The sequence below is a fragment of the Ornithorhynchus anatinus genome, chromosome 8 (assembly GCF_004115215.2).
Source record: "Ornithorhynchus anatinus isolate Pmale09 chromosome 8, mOrnAna1.pri.v4, whole genome shotgun sequence".
Classification (NCBI taxonomy): Eukaryota; Metazoa; Chordata; class Mammalia; order Monotremata; family Ornithorhynchidae; genus Ornithorhynchus; species Ornithorhynchus anatinus.
In genome coordinates, this window is record NC_041735.1 from 40,320,288 (window position 1) to 40,333,411 (window position 13,124).

The window sequence follows — 13,124 nt, forward strand, 5'->3', positions numbered from 1 at the left end:
GAATTGAATTAGTTGGCGGGAAAAGTGCATTAGACAAGAAAGAAATGTTCAAGTGAGATTATTCAGCCTGGAGACCTAAAGGCTAACTGATGAATTAAAAAGTTGCAAGTTTTGATGGAGCTCCAATATGGAGATTAGTGACCAGCTGTTTGCAAAAGGAAGAATTGAAAAGAAAGGCTTGCTTTTAAGAGGTGGAATTTGGGTATAATTTTCACAACAGTGAGAGTTGAGAAACTCTAGAATGGACTATAGCTATTTCTCAAACAATCCTTGAGGCATCTTGGATTTCCTCCATTGAACTAAGAGGCCTTGTTGATGGTTTGGAACAAGAAAAATGGTGGAGGGAAGAGGGGAAAAGTAGATTCAAGTTACCATTCTGCCTTTAACCTAGAACTACTTTTTATAGATTGTAATGTTTTAATCCAGGTGTAGCCTTGATTTAGCTTAACATTTGTTATTTTATAAAAAGAGTTGGAAAGTGAATTCTTATAGGATTGGAACTGACCATCCTACTTCAGAGCTGCTTCAAAAGTCAACGTATCTGAGTAGAGGCGAGATCACATGGAAGTCTTAATCCTCAAAGAACAGCAAGTCATGGAGTTTCTTTAGCCTTCTCTTCCAGCTGCTGGGACTCAATGTCTGAGCGGGGCTTGGAAATCTTGGAGTAGTGAGCATAAATTATTATTGTTATGACAAGCTTCAGTGGGCAACAAGATGCCTAATGCCTTCATTACTTTTGATATTTTCTTAGGTATTACTTCTTTATATCCTCAGTCTGCTAGTTACAACCAAAGTCCCACAGTCTCACTCCTGACCTTGTAACAAAGAACACAATATTCAGATTCACTTCCAAATTCATAAAGATATAGAAATAGCCAAGCTTACTACTATCAATGCTCTGTCCATGCCAACTTCAGTTTTCCTGAAAGCTCACGTAACTCACTGATACTTTCCCATTAATCCCTTCCTGGTTAAATGGTACCGGTCGTTGAACTAATGCTTATCATTTGAATTGGCCAATTAGTCTCGAGGGGGTATCAAACAATTTCAAGTTGGTTTAGTCTGGAGTTTTGGACATGGAAAAGAGAGGTTTTATACTCACCTTCATAGTAGAGTCTTAGTGTCAAAATAAAATTTCTTTCTTAAGGGGATATTGGGGACAGGTCAAACATGGTGATAGCCATCAGAGAAACCACAGAAAGAAAGAAGTGAAAAAAATAACTGGAAGGGCACTTTGGCCCCATCCATATTTCCAAAGCCTTAAAGATTTCCTCCTATGTTATTTTACAAATGGGAAGGGAGAGGGAAATCATCTTTTTCAAACAAGAGGAATCCTTCCCTACGTCCTACCTACTCTTAGGCTCTATCCCAAGTAATAGAGAGCTTACTCAGTGCAGAGCCCTGAACTAAATGTTTGGGAGAATACCATACAATTCTAAAGCACAATCCTGTCTTCAAGGAATTTATGATCTAGTTGTGGGGGGGAATCTTTCCTTCAAGAGCTTCTTAGTATGATCTTCTGGCTACACTCTTTTGTGGAGAATAGGTGCCCCCATTTCCCAGAAGCAGTGCAGTCAGACCTAGTCATTTCAGGGAACAGCAAACATTACCTCATACTTGGGTAGAATCCAATCTGCTAAAGTACTCTGTATGGTTAATGCCATCCTTAAATAATAGCAATGTTGTTTTCTAAATTTGATATACTTAAAAAAGGTGAAAGATTTGATCTGGTATAAGAAATGTTTTTCAAGCTGCATGACTAATTCAACCTCCTCAATCTGACACCAAGCATGGCAAAATTTCACCTTTGCTAATTTAAAAAATCCGATCCGTATTTACCTCTCTTTTAAAGAGATTAATATTATAGTCAGAGAAGTTTTGAAAGCAAAAATTTCTTATTCTAATAGGTCCAAGCGGTGAAGAAGAAACAAGTGGACATGGAGAAGACATCAAGCCCAGAGGAAGTGACTCTTCTCACTGAGCTGAGGGTTCGAAAGGGTAAGGGAAAGACTTCTCATTTAGTTATGGTGAAGTTGTTGAGTTAGGAATGTGATAGCAGGATTCACTCTGCTCTTATAATTCCTTCCCATCCTAATCCCTTTCACTTCAGTCCTTGTAAAATCAGTGATATCGTCTTTAGAAAAGTTCCAAAACCATTTATAATGCCAGCCTGCGAATCATTGATAGGGATCATTATTCCCTGACTTTCTCCCCTTCATTCCCACCTTAATAGCTGCCACCCTGGTTCAAGCTCTGATTATCTCCCAATTGGATTATTTTTATTAATGGTAAGTGCTTATTATGTGCCAGGCACTGTACTAAACGCTGAGGTAGATACAAGGTGATTAGGCCAGACACAGTCCATGTCACACATTAATCCCCATTTTACTGATTAGGTAACTGAGGCCCAGAGAAGTGAAGTGACTTGCCTCAGGTCACCCAGCAGACAAATGGCAGAGTCGGGATTAGAACCCAGGTCCCTTTGACTCCCAGGCCTGTGCCCTTTCCGCCAGGCCATTCCGCTTCTCTGTCAGCAGCATCCTCACTGGTTTCCTTGCCTTCAGCCTCTCCTTTCTCCAGTCTGTACCACACATTGCTGCACAGGTCATCTTCCTGAAGCATCACTCAGCCCACATCTTCAGAATTCTCCACTGGCTTCCCTGTGTCTCTCAGCTTCAAACAGGCCATCATATCAGCACTTGACTAGTGTGTCATCCACCTCAAAAGTCTCCCTGCTTCCAGCCTCTTCCCCTTCCAGTCTCTTCCCTTTCCAGATTATACTCTACTGTACTTCTCGGATCACCTTTCTAAAATGTCATTCTGCACAAGTCTTTGCATTCAGAAGCCTCCAATGCTTGCTCATTCGTCTTTACATTAGAAAGAAATTTCTGACCGTTGGTTTTAAGACATTCCATCAGTTCTCTCCCTCCTACCTGTACACTCTCTTTGCCTACTACAGCCCAGGAAACATACTCAGCTCCTCCCAAGTTCACCATCTTACTGTGCCTTGTTCTTAGCTCTTATGCCTCAAATCTTCCCCCACCCAATGCTCCAGACCACAGCTCTCTTCATCTTCAAAACATCCTTCTGAAACCTCATTTCCTCCAGGAGGATTTCCTCAAATCATCTGTCTTCTCTCCAGGTGAAATCCTCCTACTATCGTCTCAGTATTTTTACACCACCTTAGTTAGCGCTTTTTCACTCAAAACCTCTGGCTGTACTTTTGTACAGATTTTACATTCTATTCTATTAGAGCACTTGTTTCTCCTATTTGTAAATTATTTTATATCTTGTCTTCCCCAGATTGTAAGCTCCTTATGGGGCAGGATGGGGTCCTCTTCATCTTCTTCTCCTAGTTTGTCTCCCAACTGCTTTCTGTGTACACTGCACACAGAAAACTTTCAATAAATGCCAATGGTTGATATGAACATTTTAATTTCAATTATAAATTGTTCTTTTTCTCTGTGTTGTGGCTCAGATGGGGATTTTGTACTGGGTGATCCTCTGCCTCATGTGCCAGGCGCAATAAAGTAAAAATTATTACAAAGATTCACACCAGGGAATTCCCTTCCAGAGAAAGTGAACTTGATCCGGAAAGGCCAAGTGCCATTTTAGAACGAACTTGCAAATGGTTTCAATTAGTTTTGACATCTTTCTGCAGCTAAGCTGCTGTTTTTCCATTTTGGTACTACTTTTTTCTGAGGAAAGTGATTCAGAGGTTAGTATTGTATGTGATATTTTAAGAAGAATTCTGCCAAATTGGTTTCAGCAATTCTGGTAGGAGGCAGATTCAGTAACTTGTTTGCATATACCACCTAATGCTTAAAAATAATTCCCTGATTCTGTACCTTATTAAAAAGGAAATGGACTCCACCACAATGAAATTTCATTTACTTTCTTAAAGCGGGAAAAAACTAAGATGATCTCCATTCTTAGCTGCAGAATAATTATGTATTTCTAAACATTCCCTCAAGTATTTTCAGGAATCTAGTTAGAAATAAATCACCTCTTTGCTGCAGAGAGAGGTGTGTGACAGGAGGATGAATTCTTCTGGAAGAACTGACTAGATTTCAAGCTCCTTGAGGACAGAGATCATTTCTACAAATTTTATTGTATTGTACACTCCCAAACGTTTAATACCGTGCTCCGCACACACTGTTTGCTCAATAAATACCAGTGATTGACTAATGTCAGACTCAAAGGAATCTCTAGCAAACTTGAATTCTGTTGGCCTACTGCCAGGGAACAGAACGAAAAACAATGGAAAACATTTGCCATCTCCAGCTTCTCACATTACTTGGAAATCTGTAGTAGAGTCAGTAATAGCAGAAGTATTCATTGCTGACTGTTTAGTCTCAGCCCAGGTTAGGAGCGGGGCAGGGAAGGATTTTTTTACTATAGCACATGATTAAATAGGTGATTGTGGCTTATACGTTGAATAAGCCATCAAATGATATGGGTTTTAAGAAGCAGTATGGAAAGTGCACAGGTCAAGGAATCAGAGGATCTGGGTTCTAATCCCAGCTCTGCCACTTGCCTGCTTTGTGACCTTGGGCAAATCACCCAACTTCTCTATGCCTCAGTTACCTGGCCTGTAAAATGGAGATAAAGACTGTGAGCCTTGAGTGGGGAAGGACCTATATGCAATTTACTATCTTGTATCTGCCTCAGCGCTTAGTACAGTGCCTGGAACGTAATAAGCACTTAGCAGATACTCTTGGGTGCTTGTAACTTTTACTCTTGAGTGGTTGTCTCTGTATTTTCTTCCCATATTCTTCCTTCACACTCTGGCACCTCTCTCTGAGCCTCAAGCATGAGCTCCAATCTCTGAAAGACAGGACTGGAATTTATCAGTTACATCAGTTTGCATTTCTTAATGCAAACCTACAGGAAAAAAAAGGAGCAAGAGTACTTTTTTAGGAAAGCATGAAGGCATAATCTGTATCTCTTGTCTGATCATTCAATTACCACAGGTTGAGGAAGAGGTTCATTCATTCATTCAATAGTATTTATTGAGCGCTTACTATGTGCAGAGCACTGTACTAAGCGCTTGGGATGAACAAGTCGGCAACAGATAGAGACAGTCCCTGCCGTTTGACGGGCTTACAGTCTAAGAGTGCGGTAGGCACAACTTTTACCTCCACACAGATGAAATAGGTCACACTCCTTGGTGACTCTGCCTTGCCATCGGGCCACCCCTCTCCTTCCCTGGCCCCCTGACTACTTTAGCTCCGTCCCTCTTTAAAACTTTAAAATTTGGCTACCCTATCGTGCAATCTCTAAAAAACCTCACCCGCCTTTTCCTTTGGAAAGAGTATTACTCCCATCTTGTGATCTCGCATGGGAACTGCATCTTATCTCTAAGATTACACCAAGGAGCAAAACCTGACATGAGGATGCTTCTTGATGATGACAAAAACCGTCTAAGGAGGATGGCGTTCATTTCTCGTGAAGTGGTCAGATCCCGAGCCAATAGTTGGCACTGAGGAAAGCTAGGTTATGTGATGGAGGATGTGACACACTGTTTTCAGGAGTAGGGTGGGTTTGATTCCTGGGTAGGGGGTGATTTGGGAATTTGGAAAAGGTCACTGCACCTCCTGGGATTGGAAAACTAGTGGCAGGTCCTTCTTCAGCTCAGCAAGTGTGCTGGATCAGCTCAGAATCCCCAGCACTCTCTTTGGAATTTTGCAGCTCGTGAGGGAGAAAGAGAGATCGGTAAAAAGGGAAGGTAGGTGGGGAAAAGAGAGGACGAGGTGGGGAAAAGGAAGAAGAAAGCAAGGTGAAGAAAAGAGATATTAGGGAGGAAAAAGCTGAACTCCCTGCCACTCCAAGAATTCTAGTCTTTAAACAGCACCCTCTCCAGATTCTCCTTGGGAGAAACAATGCCTGGAGAGGGTGGTTTCAGGAGCAGAACTACTGAAGCAACAGGGAGATCTGATATTAAATCCTCTCAATTGCTAGCTCCCACCCTACCTGTATCCCCTGACAGCCCGGGGGATTAGTGATCTGAGGGCAGTGGGCAGCTGCTCACGGTAGCAGCCCCTTTCGCCCATTCATTAATGAGACTTCCAACCTGTGCACTAATTACCGTGATTTCCCCTGCCCCATTCCTTTGGTCTCCACACAGCTCCATTCAACGGCCAAGGAAGATGAATCAGTCACACCTGGACATGAAACCCTTCTTCATTCATTCATTCAATCATATTTATTGAGTGCTTACTGTGTGCAAAACACAGACACATTCCTGCCCACAACAAGCTCACGGTCTGATACTTCTCCCTCTCCCCACAGCCCCTGCAGCCCTTTTGTTCCATATCCTATCCAAGTGCTTAGTACAGTGCTCTGCACTTAGTAAGCACTCAATAAATACTATTGAATATCCTTATTCTGTATTACTTCCTCCTATCTGGAAATTATTGAGTGTCTGTCTTCCCCACTAGATTGTAAACTCTTTAAGTGCAGTGAACACTCCTACCAGTTTGGTACAAGAAGGTTCTATGTCTGATCCTATTGTCTTGAATTTGCCCCTGCACTTAGCAAAGGGTTTGGTCCATGGTATGTGCTTAACAAATACCATTATTATTATCATCTCAGGAACTTAAAAAGGTACCCTGCACTTAGAAGGCACTAAAAATGCTGTTGATTAATAATATTTTCACATCATTCCATAAAAAGCAGCCGTTAGAGTAACAGCTCTGTCAGGTTGGAATACGTTGCAGCACTGCAGTTGATAGAAATGAAAATCTGTCAGTCCACTTTTAATTAGATCTCATGGGTTGTATTTATTTTTGCTTTATGAGCGATGGCTTGATTATGCAAAAAAACCCTATTGTGATGCTACGAAACAGAACAAGTATCATTTTGATTGACATTTGTACATTTTAAATAAATTCCCACTCTGTTGCTTTCGTCGAAGAGCCTGGTGGTGAGAGGGCATGAAGGTACTGCCGGTCTGGCGGGTACCTTTGGAAGTAGGTGAGGGTTCTGCACAGATGGGGCCTGGTCATAAGGGGAGCTTCAGCAAGCCCCCCTCCCTCCACTTCCCTTTCCCTACCTGAGAGGTTTCTCTCCTTTAGTTGATCCTTTCTTGGATCTACAGTATGCATATTACCTTCCCCTTTAACAGAGGTCAGGAAATTCAGATAAATAAAGAAATAAAATCCCTTCCATCACTACTTTTCGAGGAGACAAAGTTGTCTTTGTCCTTAATGGCTGGTTCTTCTCAAATCAGAAATCATCAATACTCAATCAATCAATCACCTAACTAGACAACTAGATAACACATGGGGTTCAAAACTTACTGTTTTGTTTTGGAAGGTTTACGTTATGTAGTCACCGAAATTTACAGTTAATGCTAATATAGGTTTAGTCCTTCTTCCTTTCCTCCCTGAATTTAAGTCTGCCCAGATGAACAGTTGCACCTGGTTTAGATAATAACAATAATGATGATATCTGTTAAGTGCTTACTGCATGCCAGGCACTGTACTAAGCGCTGGGATGGATACAGGCAAAGTGGGTTGCACACGGTCCCCGTCCCACGGGGGGGCTCCCAATCTCCAAACCCATTTTACAGATGAAGCGCCTGATGCAGAGAAGTGAAGTGACTTGCCCAAGGGCACACAGCAGACAAGTGGCGGAGTGGGGATTAGAACCCACGACCTTCTGACCCCCAGGTCCATGCTCTATCCGCTCCACCAGGCTGCCTCTCTGTGATTTCCTTAGCCCAGGGATTGTTCGACACACCGAGATTCACATTCTTGCTGCGTCTCAAATCGATTGGGATTGCCACCGCAGCCGCCATACCAGAACTGCATGCAGCTTTTCTGCTCTGAATTGTAGAACCATTTCAGAATATAGTCCTGGCACTCCCCCCTGTCCTGTGCCATAGAGCAGACATCTGGAAAAATCAAATGTGGATAAAGTTAGATTATATCCATGAGAGGGATTACCTACTAAGTCATCTCCTGGAGCTGATTTTCCTGCCCAAGGTAGTTACCTCTTTACGAAACAGTCATTCTTCTCCTCCCCACTTAATTACCTTTAATAATATTAATAATAATGTTGGTATTTGTTAAGTGCTTACTATGTGCAGAGCACTGTTCTAAGTGCTGGGGTAGATACAGGGTAATTAGGTTGTCCTTCATGAGGCTCACAGTCTTAATCCCAATTTTACAGATGAGGTAACTGAGGCACAGAGAAGTTAAGTGACTTGCCCAAAGTCACACAGCTGACAAGTGGCAGAGCTGGGATTCAAACCCGTGACCTCTGACTCCCAAGCCCATGCTCTTTCCACTGAGCCACGCTGCTTCACTTGCTTTAACACTTCTCTCTCTTATTCCCAGTTGAAAGTCTGGTCGGACTTCTCCTAATGTCAAAAAATGATTTTAACCAATCATCCTCTCTCATAGTTTATTTCTTGCAACTGTCCAATCCGTTTCTTACTTCCCCCGAACTCTACCCTATCTATTCAAAGAAGAACTTTTGCTTCCTATTCAGAAGGAGGAAGTATAGTGATTTCCTCCATTTAAAAACAGATACTTTTTTCTACAAAATGAATGCTGCTTTTTTTTAAATCCAGAGAGTAAATGCCCTACTTGAGAATGACTTTTGCCCCACGTCCCCCAAAATGGACAAAACGGAGTATAGCCAGATCAGAACAGTCAGATAATTCCATGTAACTTCCAGATGGCTTTTGCCCCGTGTCCCCCAAAATAGACAAAATGGGGGTTAGCCGGATAAGAGCAGTCAGATAATTCCATATGACTTCCAAGTGTTACATATAGTGAATGAGCTTTGCTTAACTTCTGTATAACCATCTTAAGTGTAACTGTCGATATCGAGACTGGTGAGTTTGATTCTCTGGGAAGTTATAGCCTCTGCTATGTTCATGTGGTTCCAACCTGCTGGGAAAGGGAATGATGGAGAACTGCTGGATCATGCCAACAACTGGACATCTCTGTGCCTGTAGGGATGGGATAGTGAGACTCCCTGTATATGTGTGCGTGGACAAACCATGTGTACCACAAGGTCATGTGGTAAAAAGGAAAGCAGATTGTATCTTGTTCTAAATTCACTTAATTTTAGAGAGAGCATATTTGGATATTTGCCACTGTTGGGCTTTCTCCTACTGCAGTACGCACTGCAAATAGAAATTAGCCCTTTGGTCTTCCGCCATGCAGACTCCCACAGATTTCTGGTTTTCATCAGGACTAGAAATAGTCTATTAGACTCCATCAGTTCTTATAAAGGAAACTCTTTTGTGGAGCATTTGGTAGTGAGTGTTACAAAAGGCAAAAATGTACATTCTGTTGTATTGTACCCCCAAGTGCTTAGTACAGTGCTCTACACACAGTAAGCATTCAATAATTGCCATCGATTTATTTTGAGAATCCAGCAGTGAAGAGATTTTTTGAAAATGAATGTATATGAACTAACCAAATACCACCTCACCAAAAAGTATATCTACCACACATAGGCACCTGCATTTCCAGATGTCTTTTCTGGGTGTTCTTTTCTATTTTCTTCAGGAGCATATTTATTATCCTCAAAATAATTATCTTCTTCTTGGGGTGTGGTGAGTTTCTTAGCCGTTGAATTCACCCCTACGAAGCTTTTTCTTCTCTCCAATGCCTCCAATCTTTCCATATAGTCAGAGCCTTTGAAAGAGAACCTGTGGAAACAGTATGAGAGGTTCAGTAGATTCCTTCCTTCTGCTCTGTGTTTGGAGGTTTCTCCTCTTGTCAAGAATAATGTTCCACACACAGCTAAACTTGTACCGTAAAGTCTACCTCTTTGTATTCAAGTGTTTCTTATTATCTCCTCGATTCTGCTCTTCACACTCTTTGAAAAGTTCTGGAGGCGGGTAAGGATTGATCTCACCTAGAGAAAAATCACGGGGAGAAATTGTTTTTAGTCCATGAAGCGTTCCGTATTTCTTCCAAGGAGCTGGTTTAACCCAATTATTTTCCTCATGTGTAAAGGAAATATAACATGAGTGGAGCATATAATGAGGACTTATACCAGGGCAGAGAACTTCCCCTCTCTTTCAGGGGTATACCTTGAGTGTAATTCTGGCTGCGGGATAGAATGCCGAGTCAGGGAAGCACAATGTGACCCATCTTTCGGGTGCACTGGTTCGGCTCTCCTGAGTAGGGCAGAACTTTATTTGGGCCAGTTAGGAGGCATACTAAGATGATTGGGAGCAACTGGGTACATACCCGAAAAGGAGGGGAGCATGAGATCCTGAGACCAGAAAAACCACAGGCCATGAGAACAATCTACGGTTGCTTGCTGTTTCTTGGCCAACATTCTGATTTCCTGTACCCCAGAATCCCTTGCTCCAGTGCATGAGGCAGTGCCATTCAGATCCCTCTCAACCCAAGCTAGACTTTAAATGTGGAGGCTCCGGACAGAAGCATCACGCCAGGTCCCACAACCAACTGGTTCCCCCCAGCCTCCTGCTCAGAAAGGAAAGAATAAACACTGTCTTCACAACCCTCATATTCGATTCTAATGGACTGATTACTGGTTTGGGAGTCAGAAGGTCTGGATTTTAGTCCCAACTCTGCCACTTAATGCGTTATGCTTCAGTTTTCCCCAGGTGTCCCATTGCCTGGTCGAATACAGTCATCCAAATGCCTCCGCATTATAACTGTCCCTTTTTCCCGCCTGACAAATCCTCTATCCCCACCGCTGCTACTCACTCCTTAGGAGATTCAGAAAGGCTCGGATAAACCGCCTGGCATACGGCATGTCAAGATCCAAAACGTCATCCAGTCTCAGCAGGTGTTGTTCTAAAGGGGAACTAGAAAGCTCAGCCAGTTCGCCAATACTAATGTGTCTGTCCAGGGCCACGGTGAATAAGATGTATCCTTTGCATCTGGCATCCAGGGAAACTTTTCTCAGAATTGACCGGTCCCAGGCACTTGTCTCACTCCCCAGAATTATAAAGAAGACCTTGTTTCTCTTTGGTGAGGGAGCTGGTAAGAACACCTGCTCCATCGTCCATTCCAGGGTGTGAGCGATGGCCGGTGGCCCTTTCAGCTGTTGGAAGGACATCTGAATGTGTCTCTTCATCTGTGGCCCATTGTGGAAGGTGTAAAAGTCGAACTCCTTCTTGGCTGGTGGAATGTATTCATGAGAGAAGAAACCGGGAGGTGCATATTGCACCAAGGCCACCCTGGCCCCAGTGTTGGATGTCTGAGAGGGGGCGATGACAAATTGATCCAGCAAGGTGCTCACGAAATGCTTCACGCTATTGAATGTTTCACTCCTAATGCCCTGTGAACCGTCCACCACGTAGGCAATGTCCATATTCACTGGGATGGGGGACAGACTGTGTGCCTTACAATCCTGTTCTGCGTTGCAAGGATCTAGAAGGGAACCCAGGGAAATGAGAAATTAACCCTTCAGGGACTAGAAGGCCATAAGGGCCGAAAACCTTTTCCTGGGAGTTCGTTTTCATTCCAGAAAACATGTTCCTCAAAAGAGAACCTTAGAAAGAAAATTCATTTTTGGGGCGAATTAACCCAAAGAGTGTGTGTTTTGAACTTGTTCTCTGAAATCTTCTTCCTCAAACTCCTGGTATCTAAAGGGTGAATACTGAACATGACCAATTTTCCTTTTGCTCAGATTCCCTGCTAAGCAAAATGGAAAATTAAAAGATGCAGAAGCACTCGAATTAGCCTACAACCATTGAGTTATCCATTCTTACTGAAGGGAAGCTGAAGTAGTTTTTTCTGGGCACATCAGTGGCCACTGGGGATGCCTTCTGTGGGGCAGAAATCATGAAGATTCCTCCACTCAGAGCAGTTTTCTGAGAATGGAACTTTTTCAACCTGAATGCCTCTTATTACAACTGGTTCCTGGGAGCTGCCAGGACTCTCTCACTCTTCATTTCCTCCCCTCCAGGAGTAAAGTGTCATGATTCTTAGGTAGGCAATAATCTGGTTGAGTTTCTTTCTGAAGGAGCTGTGGACATAAAACTATGAGGTCCCTAGAGCAAGAGTCTGTGATGCCTTCTCCTCTTCCCATCCACTCACTCAGCAGCCACCTGAGAGCCGAGAAGAAAGGAGAAGTAGTAACTCCTGAGACCCGTAGTCCCAGAAGTAGAGCATGAGGCCTTGGAAATTCCCAATGCACCCTTCTGTGTCCTGGTTCCTCAGATCCCATCTTCATGGAAGGGACCCATCCACAGCTTTTTGGGGAGCTTAGCCTGAATCGTGTTGCAAGGGGCCCACTGAAGTTGGAGGATGGAAGTCCTACCGAAAAGAATCCCCGCTCCCCAAACAAATTCTCTGTGACCCTGAGCAGAAACTCTGGCTGCTCCGATGGGCTTTCCATGCTCTAAATGGATACTCAAACAGGGACAATTAAAAACCTTCCTTAAAATCACTCAGATCTCATGATTTGGTAATTGTAAATCACGCTATATGAACAAATGAGTCAAATTTTACAGTAAATCCCCTGGCTCTGGCAGAGCCAAAATGATCTATTGAATGTATAGATTTACCATAGCATAGTGTACAACTGGTCAGCCTCTCCAAGTCCTGTTCCTCCTCGCTTTCCCAAAGGAAAAGCTTAAATTGCTCTGAATCATCCATCTAGTAGAAAACATACATAAAGTGATTCTTAGTAGGTTAATGGACTTTGAGTTTTCTGTCTGAGGGGACAATACCGGTGACAGAACAAAGGAGCAGAGAAATTCTGGGGGGGGAAAAAAGTGATAACAGTTACCTGCTTTGACTGCAGACTCCCCCTGGGTGGTTATAATGTGTTTATGATGGGACCCTAATCAGCCCAATTGACATAAGCTCAATTTTGTCTGTTCAGCAAGGCTCTGGGTCCCTCAATCCTTGTTTTCATACCTTTGGGAGTCAGTAATCTCGGTTGAGGGCAGAAATGTTTATTCTCCTCAAATTGTTTAAAACGCTCTCCCCCTAAACTTTCCCTCTCTGAGGATCAGGACTAAAGGACTTTTACTAAGAACGTTTGGAGTGTTTTTTACTCTTTGAAGTTGTTGTTCCTGTTGTGGATAGGGAACATATCTACCAATTCTGTTTTGGACTCTCCATATTTTAAAATAGCAAGGTCAACATAGCTGATAAACCTAGATTCTGGGAGAA

At 42.9% G+C, this 13,124-nt stretch overlaps 1 protein-coding gene across 1 annotated transcript in view; it reads right to left on the minus strand.

Annotated features, from left to right (window-relative positions):
• Positions 1-7,626: 7,626 nt before the first annotated feature.
• LOC100083924 (collagen alpha-4(VI) chain-like) overlaps positions 7,627-13,124 on the minus strand; it is a 68,288-nt gene continuing 62,790 nt past the window's right edge. The window contains exons 32-36 of the mRNA XM_029070793.1: positions 12,512-12,602; positions 10,704-11,372; positions 9,789-9,879; positions 9,480-9,670; positions 7,627-7,897 (exon numbers count right to left, since the gene is read on the minus strand). Coding sequence (XP_028926626.1) covers positions 7,719-7,897; positions 9,480-9,670; positions 9,789-9,879; positions 10,704-11,372; positions 12,512-12,602 — 1,221 coding nt within the window. The 3' untranslated portion in view covers positions 7,627-7,718. The remainder of the gene's footprint in view (positions 7,898-9,479; positions 9,671-9,788; positions 9,880-10,703; positions 11,373-12,511; positions 12,603-13,124) is intronic.